General features: G+C 43.7%; 1 protein-coding gene across 1 annotated transcript; it reads right to left on the bottom strand.

Moving 5' to 3' along the window:
• Positions 1-16,234: 16,234 nt before the first annotated feature.
• LOC147718827 (uncharacterized) lies at positions 16,235-17,808 on the bottom strand. The gene has a single exon (XM_086966786.1). It carries the CDS (start codon positions 17,348-17,350, stop codon positions 16,235-16,237), a length of 1,116 nt encoding a protein of 371 aa, XP_086822912.1. The 5' UTR covers positions 17,351-17,808.
• Between the last annotated feature and the right edge of the window lie 458 nt (positions 17,809-18,266).

Below are 18,266 nucleotides of genomic sequence, written 5' to 3'. Positions count from 1 at the left end.
TCCTTTCTAGGTGACCCTAAAATCACTAATTACTGTGCTATTGTTGCTGACTACATCCTAACAAATACCAAAGAGGAGAGTTTTTCCTTCATATTTCAAGCAGTGGAGAAGTGTGGCTCAATGGTTAGAGCGGCAGACCCTGATGCAGATGTCTAGCCCGGGACCAGGGTTCAATCAGTTACTGACAGTTGTATAATTATGCAAATGCTTCCATGGTCTACCTGTAGGCTAAGTTCTTCTCTTGGGTGCAAATTGTCACTGTACTGAGTAAGATCAAGTCTGGCTTTAGGGATGTCCAGCTGGTGCCACCACATCAGGCGCCGAACTCAAGGGGAAGGACTGTGTTTTTAAATATCTTATGGTTCTAAAGGCACCTGTTTCAGAGTTTGTGTGTTCACCAATTTTCAGGCAACAATAAAGATGTCAAGATAACTCTGGTGATTAATGTACCTACTGGAGAGATACTGGAGTTTTTTCTAGTGGCACTTTTGACTCATTAAATAGTGCATAGGCAGCTGCTGCCCATTCTTTACTGGTGGAAGGGCCATGCTCCCCCACTTTTTTATTTTTACAAGAAGATTGTCTGTCAGGCAAAGGTCAGCCTGACAGACATTTTTCCTGTTCAGGTCAGCTAGCCAGGAGTTAAACATACGCTAAATGCCCAGGCTCTTGCCTGCCTGAGCTGAACTTTGCCAGACTGAAGATGTCACAGCTCCTGTCAGCATGACCTTTTCAGCCTGGCAAAGCACCTCAATGCTCTACTCTCGTAATGAGGGGGAGCTTCATTGGTAGCCTCAGACCTGGGTGCTTCAGTTTTAGGCCCTGAAGTGCCCATGGTCGGTTATCTATCTCTGCACATTGTCACAGAGTAGGGTGGGGTTAGCAACTCGCACTAGCTCCATCCTAATCCATTTGCATGCTGCAAGGCATGTGTACTATGTAGATCATTGGAGAGCAATTCCGCCGCGCAGAGGAGCGCAGAGGACCTAAGGAACATTACCGGGCATTTGTGAGTCTCCTGGGTCCCCAACTCTGCAGTCTCGCCGCGTCGCTTTGCAACACCCGGCGGCCAGCGGCTGGAGACTACAGCTCCCAGGGAGACTTGCGGCAACTTCCGGTTCACCGCCTCAAGAGCAGGACGCTTCCTCCGCGTTGCGGGACGCGCGCGGGCGGCGCCGGGTGGAGCCCGGGCAGAGGGCGGGCCGTCTAAGGCCGTCAGAGGCAGGAGGAGGCTGGGCTGGGCCAGAGACCCTGTGAGTAACAAACTCTGCTGTGCTATTTTGCTGGAGCAGTGTCGGATAAGGCTGTGGGACTGTACAGGCTTATACCCGGATAAACTGGTCATAGGATTCCTGGTGACACCTAGGCATAGGCATAGTCATTGCTGTAAATCAACTCTGTTACAGTTTCTATAATGTCAGGCACAAAGAAAGATAAGGTGGTTACAGGGGCAGGCTCTATGAACAATTTCCTTGTCAAAATGGTGAATAAAATCAACGATGACAGAAGGGCTTCTTTGGACAAAGTTGCTCCTCTAGATCATGACCTCCCTCCGGTAACAGCAACTACGCCGGAGGCACTCTCAGAGGGCGAAAATAGCACTGTCTGTATGTTAGGGGAACAAATCGCATCTAACTCAGCTAGCGTGGTAGTAGCTTCGATCCATCAGGCCCCTGACACTATAATGCCTGATACAATAATGCTTGATAAATTATCGTCTGACTCTGAGGAAGAGGTAGTGGCAGAGGTAACGGAAGGAAGCAAAAAAGAGAGACCAGTTAGAACCTGTAGAAAGCAGCAAAGCAAGAGGGGGGTAAGATCACCCACAGGAGAAGAGGGGACATTCACTTGCCCGATAGTCACACCTCCCCTAAAGCAAAACTGAGCGCAGAGAGTAAAAAGGATACCAGCATCACCTTGAGTCCTGAGCAGTTTGGTTTACTAATTAAAACCATTGAGGCCACTTTTGACTTAAAACTTAAGGATTCCATTGCCTCCCTTGTGGCCAAATTGGATACCGCGAACGCGGAGATAAAAAGACTAGGAGGTCTGTTGGACCAGCAGTTGGCTAATTTAGTTAAGGCTAACTCCCCACTCCCTTCAACTAGCACAGTGAACTCTGAGGTGGTGGGGAAAAATGCTACAAATGCTGCCAATCCATCTCCTATGATCCCTCAGGTCAATAGCACGGACAACAACCGTATTCTCCCCTCAGCCACTTGCTCCTCGCCATTAGACTCGGCTATAGACACGGTTAGGAGCCAGCAGAGACCAGGCCTCTCATACAACACGAATGCCATACAAAGTAGGCGCAATAATTCCATTAATCTACCCCCGGATTGCGCCCCCTATGTCGTCGTGTTGGCAAATGTCCCAGTACATACTCCAGGCTCTACTGAGCCACAAGAGGAAGTTCACGACTCACTCAAAAACAAAGTAGTGGCTTGGCTGAGTGCTAAATGTGGTTTCCCTACTAAATTTGCAGGAGACATTATCACGACTAGGAGGGTAAATTGGATTGGTCCCTCGAGGAAAACTTGTAGAGGGGATTGTGTGGTGGTGAACTTTAAATACCCTCAACATGTGGCCACAGTACTCCTACGGGCAGCATCTCTGTTGGAGGACAGCAATGGTATTCAAGTGCGTCCGTTAGGGTATTTTTACAATCATGTCAACTTAGCCTCCTTACCCAGACAAAGACTAAGTCCATTCACTCCGGTGGGGCCCAGATCGGCTCCTCTAAGTTTGGTTCAGGGACGCGATAATCATTTTTCCTATGGTCCACCTATTGCAACACACAACAGATTTGATGCTCTCTCAGGTCTCGACCTTTGCGATTGACGGGATGCCGGAGAGGGTACAGTGGACGATGTCTTAGTGGAGTTAACACCAACGGTTCATGTTATCCTGGAACATCGCTGGTTTGCGGTCCAAGAAGGGAGACCCAACTGGGAAAATTTCGTAAAGCTCCATGATATCATCGCTATTCAAGAGACTTGGGACATGGACTGTGATTACTGGCTAGACGGCTTTACTTCTTATTTTGTACCTGCTTTGCCTTCCCCAGCAGGCCGGAACAAAGGAGGCCTATTGACACTGGTATCGGTGAATATCAAGGGCAAAATTACCCTGATTGACTGTGCCTCTCATAATTTCCTCGTTCTGGAGATAAAATTAGAGGACGGCTGTAAATTGCTCCTTGTTAATTGCTATAATGCACCGAACGGTTCCCCTGAAACTGTGTACATTACATGGTTAGCAGATTTTTTAAGTCTTTATAGAGTCAAACAATCCACCTGGTGTCGATTTATTTTAATGGGCGATTTTAATGTTCATTTGTGCTCGCATTGTGCCCTAGGGGATGAAGATGGGCCGGATAGTGTGTCCTCCCCTCACCTAGAACATACACAGAAGGGTTTGGCGCTCGAAAATGTATTACGGGAAAATGAGCTGTATGAACCAGAATTCTTCGATAAGAGTACACGGGTTGCCACTTATACGGGAAGGGCTTGTGACTCGATAATTGATTTTATCTTTGTCTCAAGAGGCTTTTTGGACTACGTGATTTCATATAATGCAATTGCTATGCCTATGAGTGACCATAATCCCGTGGGGTTGGAGCTAGTGAGTAGCTCCTTTTTGTTAAAATCAGTTGTCACCCAGCGGTCTATATTGCATGTTAAGGACAAGGATCAGGGGAGAAGAATTAAATGGGAAATGGTTGTACCCGACAATTTTTTCTTAACCGTATCCTCTTCAGTTTCTGATGAATTAAATATGTGTGCCACCCGTTAACTGGGAGTAAGGAGGTTATATCTTCCTTCGAGGGTGTTTGCCGATTTGTGTCCACTTGCCTCACAGCCAAAGGTCAGGGGGGCAAACATAAATCGGTGAAAGGTTGGTTTGACAAAAATTGTAGCAAAGCACAAAATCACCTCAAGAAAGCCCTCAACACGCGCCCAAGGGACAAAGTGCTAGTCGCACGATTAAGAAAGGATTTTACTTTGGCCATTAATTTGCGCAAAAATGAACTAAAGAGTAAAGCCTGGGAAGAATTAATGGATAAAGCCACCCTAAAAAACAGTGCTAAGTTTTGGTCAATTATTAACACTCCTTTATTTTCAGGTGACCAAAACTCAGTAATGGAATTAAATATTTCAGAGGAGGACTGGCTCCGCCATTTTGAAAATATTTATGATAGTAATAGGGAGCTGGAACCCTTCATAATCCCTGCTACTGAGAACCCCTTGGAGCCTGTGAGCTTTGACATAACTGAGGTACTTAGAGCCATAGAGGATACAGCAGGACGCAAGGCCCCGGGACCCGATGGAGTGCCAGCGGATATGTTCAAGGCAAATCCGCTGTTCTGGGCCAATATTTTAACAAAAGTTCTCAATGCCTCTGCTATAGTTGGATTCCCTCAGACCTGGTCTTTAGCCACAGTTGTGCCAATATTTAAAAAAGGGCAGAGAGGAGATCCGAAATGCTACAGACCGATTTCGTTGTTGGACTCCTCGGTAAAAATCCTAGGAAAGGTTGTCCTAGCAAGAATATCCGCGTGGGCCAAGGGGAACAATATCCTGTCCGAGGCACAATACGGATTTAGGTCAGGGAGGAGTACAGAGGATCAATGCCTCAATCTCCACCTCATAATTTCTAAATACACCAGAGCTAAAGGGGGAAGTATATTTCTTGGCTTCATGGACTTGTCCACAGCTTTTGATCTTGTTAATAGATCTAAGTTGTGGGCAATGCTCCTGAAGATGGGCCTCGATAGCTCCTTGGTACACTTTCTGGCAGAGCTCCATAAAGATCTGAGGGCCCGCATCAGAATGACAACGGACGGAAAGTGTACCAAGAGTTTTCGATCAACTAGAGGGGTCCGTCAGGGATGTATACTCGCGCCAATGCTGTTCACGTTATACGTGAACTCATTGGAGGATGAATTAAGGGCAGCTACAAAGGATATTCCGAGCATGGGGGGTGCACCAATTCCGGTGCTCCTCTACGCCGATGATGCGGTGCTAATAGCCAGGACCCCAATTGCCCTGCAAAAGTTACTTAATTCCTTCGGTAACTTTATGTCCAGTCTTGACCTGGTGGTGAATAAGAACAAATCACACACTATGTCTGCAGGATGTGGTAAACTAAAAGAAAAAACCTTTTTTGTGATGGAGAGGCGATTACAAATGTTAAAGTTTTTACCTACTTGGGAGTGATATTTGACCAAAGGGGAACCTGGACACCGCAGTTAACAGCTAAAGCGAACGCGGTGAGAAGCTCATACTCTGCAATCCTGGGATTCACTAAAAGATTGGGGGGAAACCTATCGAAGCTGTCCTGGCTGTTTACAAAGCCAAGACAGCCGCGATCGCTAGATACGGGGCTGCAGTCTGGGGCTACGCTAATTCTAAATGCATCCAGACAGAGGAAAATAAATGTCTTCGTTCTTTGTTGGGTCTACCCCAGTCAACTGCCACTCACGCTTTACATCTTGAGCTGGGTTTGGGTTATATTTTAGATATAATTAATCTCGCTCCACTTCTGATGTGGATTAAGCTTTGGCTTAATCCGAATCTTAGCCTTAACCATAGGATAATCAAAGACTGTTTTATGTTAGATCACAGGAGGGATATTCAGTGGCTGTCATATGTCGAGTCCTTGGCCGCAAGTCTGGGACGCCCTGAAATCTTTACCAGTCCAGAATCCCTGTGCAAAGCAGATTTGTTGTGGGTTAAGAACAATTTCGTCAGATTACGTATGGCCGAACGTGAAGCGGATGAATTATGTAAACCCTCGGTGAGGGCTCATGTATTGATAACCCCATCTTTTGAGCTGGCTCCTTATTTGGCAGTGGTCACTAATTCTTTTCATAGGTGGCTACTGTCCAAATTCCGTTTTAACCAAATTTATATGGTTCTGCGGGACGAGAAAGACTGGTGTAAGCTCGAGGACTCGTCCCCATGCAAATGTGATGGTTTTTCCCCTCAGGATAATGCACATTTTTTGTTCTTCTGTTCCTTTTATCACGAACCCCGTACTCGATATTTAAAATCAATTCTGAGGGAGTTGGGCTTCACGCAGTATAAGCCTGCGCTGTTATATTTACAGATGTTGCATTGCCCTTTAATTATGTATTGCACCGCTAGTTTTTTGGCTGCATCTGTTATATGTAAGAGATCAAGGTTAAGATTGGATTCACAATTGAGGATAGATACTTGAATTCATGTTTACTGTAATGTTGAGTGCAAACTGCAAAAAATTCTGTGTAAATAATGCCTTTTTAACTTGCTTTTTAAATTCTATCTACTGTTTAATACTGTATTAACTGTTTTTAAGATATATGAACGTATGATATTTGTTGTAGAATACTTTTATGATTTTAATTAATCGAATAAAGTGGACTTTGACTTGACTTGGCATGTTATGAAGTTAGCTCCATGGGTTACTGCTTTCTTCGGAGACATCCTTGTGTTACTTGTAGTTTTTGAACTACAATCCTAATACAGCACAGTGAACTATGTACTATCATCAAATAGCTGAACAAAGCATATGAACAAAGCAGCTGAACAAAGTATATGATGGATGGAGAGCTGAAACGTTTCAGACAGTCACCCCAGTCACAGATCTTCTTGGTTGAATCCACTTCCCCTCCCCAGTTCAGACCCAGCCTTATGCAAATCAGTCTGACCCTGTTCTTCATGGGAACATTCTAACCAGAACTGCCAAGCCAGGTCTTCCCTGGACCAGAAATAAGCATCTTGGGCGCAGTTTCGTTGTAACACCCCATATCAGCCAGGCTAGCTTGAGTCCAGTGGCAAAGTGGGCACAGGATCAATACTGATTTGCATATGGCTTTGTTCAAAAATGGAATGGCACAGGGAGCAAAAAAACAATGGATTTAGGCCCAGATCCCTGTACTGGGGTGAATGTATAATATTATTCTGCATTCTGTCCATCAATTGTTCTTTTTGCATTTATCAAATCGCTGAAGGTATGCTGCAACCTATAAGTTAGAAAAGTATGTTGTTTGTTACGCTAATGTTACTAAAAAGGGGTTTAGATAGCAAGAAATCTGTTTTAGTAAAGCCATTCCTAACCCCTGTGTTAAGTTTTAAATCCTGAGTTCTCCAGGCCAAGCACTCTTAAAATGTACTGCCTACCAGTATGGGTAACATCTGGCTCCTCACCTTGTAGTCTTCTTTTAACCTTGGCTTTCCTTCTCTTAGAATGCAGTACATTTTTCAAATGGGATGAGAAATCCTTCTCCTCTGATCATACTCTGAGGGCGCAGCCCACCAGTCAAACCTATGCTCTAGGCATCTCTTTGTTCTATTATGAATTAATATTTTGCAATCCTCAGTTTCCCTCTTTCCTCGGTTTCCCTTGTTCTCTCTTTCCTTTATCAGCACAGGGTTGCTAGTCCAAGTGGCTGACTCGTGCTAAATTGAATATAGTGGCTTGGTTTTCTGCAATGCCTTCACAGGTATCACCACTTTGAATTCTGGGATATGAAATCTCACTGTTCACAATACAGGTGCAAGTTCAGCATTTACACTCGCTAAAAAGGAAAAACTCGTTGAAGGTATCAAGCATTACACAGGCAGCTAAGTTTAAATTCGTACCTTTATGTGCAACTATTTGTCAATAGTACTGAGTGTGCCCTCTGCTTACCCTGAAAAAGATAAAAGCCCCCCTTTCAAAGAGTAACAGCTGATGAAGAGTTGCCCACAGTGGCATAACAAATCTCCCGTGATGCGCGGGGGACAAGCTTGAGAGGCCCCCTTTGGCCCTGGCAGGTACCTGACCTGAGAGATCTGGACTGGGTCTAGAGCGTGGGGGGCCCCCTACATGTACTTTGCAGGGGGCCCCCCTCAAGTTTCATTACGCCACTGGCTCTGCTTGCAGCAAGATGCACAGATGAGGGACACTGCGCCAACCAAAGACATTGGATTCATGCTGATCTGTTCCTTTTGGAGCAGGACAGAAAATAATTAGCACAAGGCAAGCAATATTGCCAGGAGTGCAACAGTGGGCAGAATTGGTGGAAAAGAAGGATTCGAATGCCCCATTGCCTGCCAGTGCCTGACGCTTTAGTAACCCTCCCGCCCATCACCTTTTTATCTTCCACATTGGCTCAATAATCAGTTACAGAGAAACTGGAAAAGATATCTGTACCAGGATCAGCAGCGAAGTTGCACAGCAGAATCTTAAACTTCTTTTAAGCAATTCCAGGCAGTAGACCTGAGTGAGATCACATCGCGTCGTTGTACAAAGCAAGTCACGTGATTTTTGCAATTGCTTTCTCTCACATTGAGAGTGAGAGTAGAGTCAGGCCACTGCACCAAACACATAACAGTACTGAAAACATGATGTGGATGAGGCTGGACCCTCACATCTCTTTCACGTTGTCTTCTGCGGATCACAGTACATTCCAGTAAACTCATAGCGGTCTCCATCGAAGGAACCAGGGGGACGAGGTTACAGGTGGTGGCAGTATTGAAACCTTTTTGCTGTCTCCATTGTTTCCTGATAGGCTGGCACTGCCATGCACACAAACATAGTGGTAGACAAACAATCACACAATCATTTTAATCATTATGTTTGAGATTAGCACTTACATAAACAATCAAGGTATCACAACTTATCAAGTAACTTGCTTCTGAATGTTGTCATACAAAGAAATGCACTGATATGGTTCATGGCAGACACGTCAGTAACAAAGTGGTTTGGGCCAATCTGTTGCTTTCACTTTAATACATAGACATTTTTATTAAAGGTGGCTATGTGGCAAAGTAGGCTAAATATTTGCACCATAGGCATGATGTGAGTGGTAGTGCTTGAGGCTGGATCCAAACAAGGATGAGTGAGTCTTCGGGGTCGGTAAATTGATACCATTACATCTGGGAGGGAGTACCTTTTTGTTGAAACAGAAGGGCTAGAGAAAGCCTATGCCAAAACAAGCTAATATGTACAGCACAACCTCCTCTCAATATGAAGTTTTTGCATAAAACGTAGCAGTTCGACCATGCTAATGTTGACATTAATATTGTATACGTAACTGTTGAATGTGTGAGTGTCTTTTTAGAGGAGAATAGATTGTACATCAGTTTGAGCAGATTGTGTTGGACAGAATGTTACTGTTAATGTCTGTTGTTTTGGATCCACCCAAAAAAATGTAAGGCTCGAGTTAAGTTTTATGATTGACTTTTAATAGTTCAGAATCATATCATGGGGTTTTAACGCAAAACATGTGGACGTTTTTATACTGGGAAAATAGCTGCTCTTTGGCTGTTTCCCAAATACAGTGACTGGAGAGTTAACCCCAGTGACACGAAGAACAGCAAATATAGAATAAAATCATCTAAACTGCTGGCAGAGGCAACATTGTTGCAGACCCTGGGGTGTTCTCCAGTATGTGTTGTGGGTAGTGATTTGTATTTATTGGCTTTCTCTGGAAGGATTTAACTAAATCTTTTCATGGGAAAGACAATCCGTCCCTTTAGTAGAAATGGGAAGTGAAAAGAGTGCAGACAAGTAAATGTGAGGAGAGTGTTTGAGAAAGTGTATTGCTTTCAATTAGGCATATGCAATGGGATGCGAAGCTCCCAACTATATAAAAGAGACACGTAAAGATGAATTTTATGTTTGGCGAGAGATCTGCTACAACAGCAGAAGAGTGCTTAAAGAAACAGAAAGAAACATACTGTGGAACCCACGTTGAGCCGAGTGGATAAATACAGGGGGCCTTATTTATGAAGGCTTTGCGCCACCGGTGCGTCACTTTTTCCCATTTTAAAAGTGACGCACCGGCGGCGCAAGGCCTTCATAAATAAGGCCCAGGGTATGAAACGAATACAACGTTTGTTAGCAAAGCTATTCGGAGACGGAAAGGCAAAAAAATTACAGAAAAGAGAAAACCATTAAATTGGTTGGGAGAGTAGTGGATCCAGAAAGAGCGGGATAGATGAATCAGTGTCTGGTAAAAAAATATGGACGCTGTTGTGTTTGTCAAGATAAATACTCGGGGGCAGATTCACAGGCCCTTGTGACATTTTTACGCCACTGTTGCGTCACTTTTGTGACGCACCATTGTCGTAAACAATGTGCCACGTTGCAACACATTTGCAACGTGATGCATCTCAGGAGATGTACCACGTTGTAAAGCCCTGCATTGCATTATACCTGCATCAGGTATAATGCATGCAAGGTGGGCATTCCGACGTAAGAAAGTCTCGTAAAAGGGATGCAGTGAAATCTAAAAGATTACACTGCATCACTTCTATGACACCACTGCGTCAAAACCTTACGCTGCTTGAAGCAGGCATAAGGAGTGTCGCAGCATAATAGGAATAGGCATTCCCGAGCATTGCTGGAGTTGCGTCGTGCTTGCGACACGACTCCAGCAATGCGTACGCCAACAGATGCATCACACATCTGTCAATCCTTGCTCCACGGTGCACTGCATTGTAAATGTGAAGCATCCACGGTGGCGCAAGGGTTTTTTTGTGTGACGCAAATTAACTGACGAATCTCTGCTGATATGCAGAGATGTGTCAGTTCTTGTAAATCTGCACCTAGGTGAACATAAATTGAAACATGTAATGATTGTTTGATTTCCACATCGAGGTCATCTTAAAGGGGCCGTCCAGTATATCGAAGAAGTTTCTTTGCCCAGTCCTGCATTCTAGAATGTCCCTTTGCTGCATGCTTACTTGGGTTTTAAGACCTATTGCTCTCCGGACGATCCTGTTAATAGATCACTAAGAGAAGAACTTTTGCATGTGTGTGAATTAGTTGACATTTAATTTTCTCATAAGTCCTTAAACCTAATTGATTCAGCATTTTTTCTCTTCACAGCATCCAAGAAAGGGATTGTCTGCTTGCTACACCCTACTGATGTATTTATAATATGCTATTGCTGCTAAATGCCAATGCTCGACTAATGTATTGCAAGGCCACCGCAAACCAATAACTACTATATGGGACTCTTAGGGCCTCATTATGAGTGATCCTATATTTTTGATGTGGCTGGTTATGGTAATTGCTGACCACATTACAAGTATGAGGTCTGTAAGAATTCTTCATAGCTGGTGAGTTTGACCTTGACAAGCCAGCTGTTGAAATAGCCAAAACGTATGAGTAACTAGGATTTTCCAGGGAATCTGAGGGTTCTTTATACCACATGGTAGCATTACCATCCTCGAGTTACTGATACACCCAATGTGGTTAACTGCCAGTAGGGATATTCAAGCCTTATAAGGGGCATTCCCAATGTAGCTCACTGAATGTCCCATTTATTACCACCCTCATGTGTCTTCGCTATAATTGCCGAACATTGGGGCATATTATCAAGCCTGTGCGCTAAAATTATCGCCGCTTTATCGGCCGAAAACGGCCGATAAAGCGGCGATAATGGGCTTGATAATATGCTCTATGGAATTCCAATCGAAGCACATGTTAGTGTTCCCATTTCCAGTTATTACCTAGGGGAATTGCTTGTGCAAAAACCTTATGAGCAAGCAGACTTTCAGGAAGCCTGTGCTTTCAAATCGGGTCCAAATATAATGTTCTCAAGCTTTGAAAGTAATTACTGTTCTCGTACGTAAACCAGAGATGTTCATTTTCCTTTTTTTTTTAGCATGTTACTTTTTCTTTAATAGTAAACAGTTTTACATTATTTCTCATTTCATTTTTTAAATAGTTCTTTCAAAAAATGTTCTTTAAAAGAAAAACTTTGCTTGCTCAACATTGAATCACAACAAAACTATACTTTTTTTTTAACATAACTTTGAATTATATACTTGGATATTAGAACATGACCACATTATCCACAGGTTGCTTTATTGGTCAACAGCACTAATGACACTTGGGATAAAAAATAAGTGCAACTAGCACACTAGTCAAAATTCAGCATTTATAGTAAACTTGTTAGACTTTTTTCTAAGCACTTCCTTGAAGATTATGAAAATCCCCAGGAAGTTTGACTGGGAACCTGAGAAACTTTGCACAGAAGAAAGGTCTGTCTAAGAAAAATATCACCAAGGCATTAAACCCAAGCATGCATACACCTACCCCTCCTACATGCCCTCCCTGCAACCCAGAGATTCCACTGCACAAGTCACACTCTATCCATATCAGAGTACTAGAGCACATATAGACCTAGATCATGGCAGGCAAGTTTTATGGAGAAATCCAACGGACATTCATGAGGTCATATGGATATCTGTCTCAGCTATGTGAGATTCAACAAGTTGGACATTACTCAGTGATCAAGAAAATCTGCTTTTCTTGAGCACAGTGACCTAACTCCACCATTTGCTCCGATATTACTCCCATGTAGAAGACTTTGTTATCACAATATCGGAGAAGGTACAAGGTAACCATACACAAGCAAAAATTACAGGAGCCAAATTACCAAGCTGGGCAGAGGGGTTGGGGTAATGAAGGACCAGCAGATGCCTTGACGGAATGACAAGAAAAGGAGGCACTTGCACAAAAATTTCCCAAGTCAGAAGAGAAGTGGGCGAGTCTGCCCATCACAGATGTTTGCCCGTGAGATAGGAGCCAAGCTCGGCGGCCCATATCCAGAAATCAAACTGCAGTTCACGAAGAGGTGACAAGCACGTCCCAGCCTTTTTTCCTGATAAACAATCCGGCATTAACCTTCAACAGCTCCGACCATCCTACTTAGCCCCACAACTATTAATACGCTAAAGATTCGGATGCGGTGGCAACCTGAGAACTTAGGCCACAAAATTAGCTTCCGGCATAGCGATTTAGAGGTGACACCAACCAGCGCAGAGCTGACAATGAGCCCTAAAACTGCAATAAGCATAATCAGAGGAACAGACTAAATCTTCTAATAGAAAAGTACATTTGGATGTTCGAATGCACAGCCTCACACACAGCTATTTGGATGCAGGAGACCAAAACCCAAAATCCTCTACAAATACCAAACTGAAAGCTGTTGGAAAAGAAGGTGTAAAAAAACGCATCCAAAGAATATGTGGGATAGCAAGTACAGTAGGTGAGTCTGCAACCAAATGAGCACCTACATTCATTTAAGCAGCGCAATCAATTGTAACTCAACAAACTGCTTCCAGAAGACCTCACGTCATAACTTCTAGAGCGATTCAATAATGCCAACAATCTTGTCTCACTCTCAGCTTCTTAAAAACTGGTGGGATCCACTCTTTGAAGATGCCAAACTGGCTTAAACTTTGATGACTTAAGTGGAGTATGCTCCAATTCTAATACTCCAAAGGGATTTGCAAATTCTGATGAGCCTATTAGCAAGGGATGGTTTATGGCAATGCCAGAGGTGTTTTCACGTGCAATGCAAGGCCCCCGTTTCTTCAAAAAGAGACTCCATATGCGTTCTTGCTTTGAGTGGCATGGCCAACAAACATTTAGTGTATTTCCATACTGGAATGATGCAGTTAGCCGGAGGACGCAGATATCCTGGATTTAGCGCATTCCCCGTTTGTTACCTCAAGAGTTATGGTGTCTTTCCACAGTACTAGTTGGTTTTGCGAACCCAAATAATATTGGCTTGCCACCACAATGACTGTACAGGCAGAAAAAAGGATACCGGGACAACAAACTGAACAATAATAGAAGCAGGCATCCTGTTGGGAGACAGAAGTGCTAAAATAGAGTAAGTTTTAGTGCAATACCTATAGTACAGCGTTATTGACCAAGGTTCAATCCATGACTGACTGCCCTGTACCACAAGGAAAGACCTGGTGGTTGAAATTCCACAAGGACTCGGCTGCTGAGTAAAGAAACCGGGATTCATTTATTTACCTTGTTCTTTCTAATGGCGGTCCGAGCGCGCTCATGAAGGTACTTTAACAGGCAGTTCTTGTTGGGGCCTGGAAAGGGGCTTGTTATATAAAGCTGAGATAGTTACTTCGGAGTGTAAGTCTGAGTAACATAATCCATCATAAACACATTCTTTGAAACCCCTGACCTACAGCTAATTTTAGGCTTCAGAAAGCTAATGCAATGCCCAAAATTTCATCCCTTACCCAAATCCAGAAATAAGACACTTAAAAACAGTTATTACAAATTATAGCGCTCTGCACATGCATAACGCTCCCACACTGTAGAGCAAGACTGGGGATCTGATGGGCGATACCTGGCTTTTTTTTTTTTAATGATGCGCATTTATGCTTTGGACGCTGTATTTCTCCAGCTGCAAGGCAACCAAGTAAAGTATACACAATAACCAAGTACATTCTGAAGCTATATTTTAGCTAAATAACAAACTTCTAGTAAGAGGCAGTTATTCCAATAAAACATTCTATTTATATGTGGACTTCTGTTAATGTCACTAATATTCCTTCAGATGGCATCAATTAACACCAAGATGAGATTTACTCACTTAATGCAAAATAAACTGTCGGAGAGGCCAACAATTAAGAGCTCAGAAAGTTATTGTACAGGTACAGCGATATGAATCAACATTTTAACATGTAAAATCTATATTTCCTTCATTTTATAAAATAAAGTGATTTGCATTTAGTTGTAGCCATTATAATAAATCCTTTCACTGTAGCACAATAAAACAAAATATATACGTGTCCGATTATCATTTTATATTAAAACACTCCCTCAAATGAAGGGGTTGCTTGAACTTATATGGCTGAGATACCCGCCACCCCCTCTCAACACAATCATCCCCAAGAATTGGGAAACCGGAAACAGTTCTTGAACTTTTGGAAGGCGGGAAGGGAGTTACCCTTCCCGGCCGTATTTATTAAAATATGAAACAAAATTAAAACATTAAAATAACAGTTTCATATTATGTACAATTTCATTTCCACATTACAATGTTTGGCTAACCTTAACAGATCTCTAATACAAAGGTTCTCCTAGCCGAACTAACATCCTACAAAACATTTGACTTGAAATTGTACATCCAACGTTAAGGGCCAACGGCAAGGTCGTAACCGGTGTCAGATCCCTAAACCAGAAATACCCCCTTCACTTGTGAGAGGAGCGACCGCACAGAGGCGTACCTCAAGTGCATCTACCAATTTCCCTTTGTACTTGACGGGGGCCCCAATAAACTCGACGCCATTTAACGGTCGTTCGAGGACTCGTGTGAGGTGTCTAAAAGGTAGCGTAAACCCCCTCCCGCACCCCACACAACTTACCCATCTGCCGTCGCAGATGTCCTGGCCCCGGGAAATTCCCCAGGAGGGGCCGTAGCCCCTCCTATCCAGAAAGGGGCCTTGACCACCTTTCCTTTCCTTCCGGTGGCCTCTCCTTAGACAGGACCGCCTCCCCGTTGAGGGGCCAATTGGCCACCTCCCCCGAGCGCTCCCATCCGTAATGGGTGACGCCCCCTCATAGGGATCTTCGAATTACTGCTCACCGATCATGACCTTACCGCCCGACCAAAATAAATACGACAGTTCTACCTAAGTTACTAAGATTACAAAGCAAACATCACTTATTACCAAGCGTAAATATTGATCAATCCAAATTACTTTATTTGCAAAACATACTGAAAATAACCAATCTTTATTGCATCTTAAGAAATTTCACGACAATCATCACAACCTGTAAGAAAACAGAGAAAACAAAAAAGATACTACGTCAACTGTATTTACAACGAATCGCTGTCCTCAGGGGCTGGTGGGTGGGTCAAAATTGGCTCTTCGTTCCGTCTCGAGCTCACGTGCAGCGGGGAGGTGCAGCTTCAGAGCACAGGAACAAGAGGATGCTTTCTTGGCTTCCGCTCCTTTTATCCGTCTTCAGGGCGGGCGTAAACCCGCCTCCGCCTGCCTCCGAGGGCGTGGCCGGCCGCGTCAGTGTCTAGGCCAGCCCACTCTAGGGCGGGAAAAAGGCGCGCCCCGGCTACGCCGCTTCGGGCATACCAGCCGAGACTCGCCTCCCGCCCAAGATGGCTTCCCGGGGGGATCGTGGTACTCCACCATACGTTCGGGGGGACCGAATGGTCGCCCCTTTCCAAGATTCATGTTTCCACTGTTGGAATTCTGTGATTCACTTTTGTCATTCAAATAGTTAACAAAAGAAAACAAATGTAACATGATATAGTACATTTCAAACTTTATAACAAAAGTACATCTAAAATAGTAAAGGAGGTTCCCAAGAATGCAAGTGAAAGGATTTTTTTACAAATATGGCCTACTGGAAATGAGCTAACTATATAAGAAGCCCTGAAAAGGACCTTTCATTTTCTTATTAAAGATTTTGTTGCTTAATTGAGATTTTGTAAAGTATCACAAATATTGTGCATAAAAATGCTATTACCAACAGAACTTAAATGCACACCATCAGTAAGGAACAGTTGATCAACAAAGAATATGATGTCATTGTGATCGATGCTGAACATCCGAATTTCACGGAGAAATTCAGTAATATTTTTGTTAACCAGGCGTCTTGCTTTTTCACTTTTGCGCAACCAGTTCAGTCGCTGTGCAATACAAGAAAAAACAATCTTCAATTTCGGAAACATCCACATTATCTTCAAAATGTCAGATCTCATAGCTGAACTCAGAGAGAACCCTCTTTGATAACCAAGATCATCCGCACCACAATGCAAAACGAGAATGTCCAGCAATGGAACACCCACTGTACTTCTCAAGAGAGGAACAACAGTCTTCCAAAACCTCGCCTCCTTGTCTGGAAACCAAAAGATGTTCTTGTCTGGCAGGTTTAAATGCGTTTCCACATGGCTTTTCAAAGCATGCTTCCACAACCAGAAGATCCAAGAGTCACCTATAATCCAGACATTCTGTGTATTTCTGACAGGCATCATAGCAGCCACCTCTGCTGGTTGTATTGAGTCTGAACTGCAGCTGGGGGTCACTTTTTCATTATCTTCCACGTGGGCAGCTTCTTCTCGATCAGCCTTGTGGAAATGACAACATACATCTAGAGGGCCTGAATCAACAGAGTTGTTTTTGGACTCTTGGGGGACAAGTGGGCTGTTTGGCAATGTGGTAGCAGAGCAAGGTTTGCTGGCTGTCAGGTGAACAGTGGAAAAATTCAGAGGGTCTAAGCTTTCAGTCTTCCTTTTCTTACAGGGCCTTCCAGCAGAGTCAAGGCTGACAACATTATCAAAGCGAGAGCTACCAGCATCAGTCTTCCCGGAGTACAAACCAGTACCACAGTTTTGCTTTCCAGAGGGCCTGCTGCACGCACTACCGAGCTCTTCATCGAAGTCAGGTGCCTCACAAGCATAGTTCGAATCAGAATCGGATTCACAGCCAGAATCAGCCTTTTCTTTAGATTTGTTTGCAACCACTTGAAGGGCCGACATTGTATTCTCCTTCTTTAAAGAACTACCCTGGCCAAGCACAGTGCCAGGCATTGGGAGAAGTTGCCAGTGCTCAGAGGTGTGCTACCAGGATTCAGTAAAGTTTGGCTGCTATCAGAGTTATCCCAGTGTTGAGAGAGAGATCTTCAGTGGCTCTTTGCTGATGCCATGTGTTGAAAAGCAGATGATAGTACTTTAAATTCCACTGCTTTTTACGAATCAAGCTCTTTGTTAAACTGATTTAATGTGGTGTGCTGTAACAGCTTTAAGGAGTGCATGCCGCTGTTTTTTGCTCCCAGTACTTTCAAATCCAATGCCCTTTGCGAATCTGCAGCCGAAAGTCAAGCTCGTTTTTAAACTTCTTTAAGGTGATGTCCTGTATCAGCTTTTCAGGAGTGATTACCGCTGATTTTCAATATGCTGCCTTGTTCAGACTTTTTTGCACGCAGCCCACCTTGCACTGCGGGCAACTCGCTGAGCTCTCCTTCTCGAACTCGCCTGAAACCGAACTAAACAAATAACATTAAAAAACCGAGATATTCATTTTCCGGAGGATGCTGGAGGATGTACTTTGGAGGACGTACCCTACGGGATTACATAAACCAACAGGGCGGTCCCATTAGCCAACAAGGGTCTAGTAGCCTATTACACAACAAACCAATAGATCTGCCATTGGCCAGACCTTATGTTGCATTTTTAAAGCTATGCGCCGAGAAACCTCCGGGTAGCTGTGGGCCTTACAAATGTAATTTAATAATAATATTAATAATAATAAACCATATATTTGTAACATACAAAAAAAGCGCAAAGAAGGGGTTCAGGCCCCAGGCTCATCAGTTCTTATACAGAAGTGCATTCCTTCACAAGCTGGTGTGTACAAGTGACTGTTATTACTGAAAGTGCAAGAGGATCAATGGCTGAAGTGAGCTGACGGATAACCACATGTTGTATATTGTGAAAGCCAAAGCAA

Source organism: Lissotriton vulgaris, chromosome 4_1 (genome assembly GCF_964263255.1).
Source record: "Lissotriton vulgaris chromosome 4_1, aLisVul1.2, whole genome shotgun sequence".
Lineage (NCBI taxonomy): Eukaryota > Metazoa > Chordata > Amphibia > Caudata > Salamandridae > Lissotriton > Lissotriton vulgaris.
Note: the sequence above shows the minus strand (reverse complement) of the source record. Positions and strands in the feature narration are given on the sequence as shown.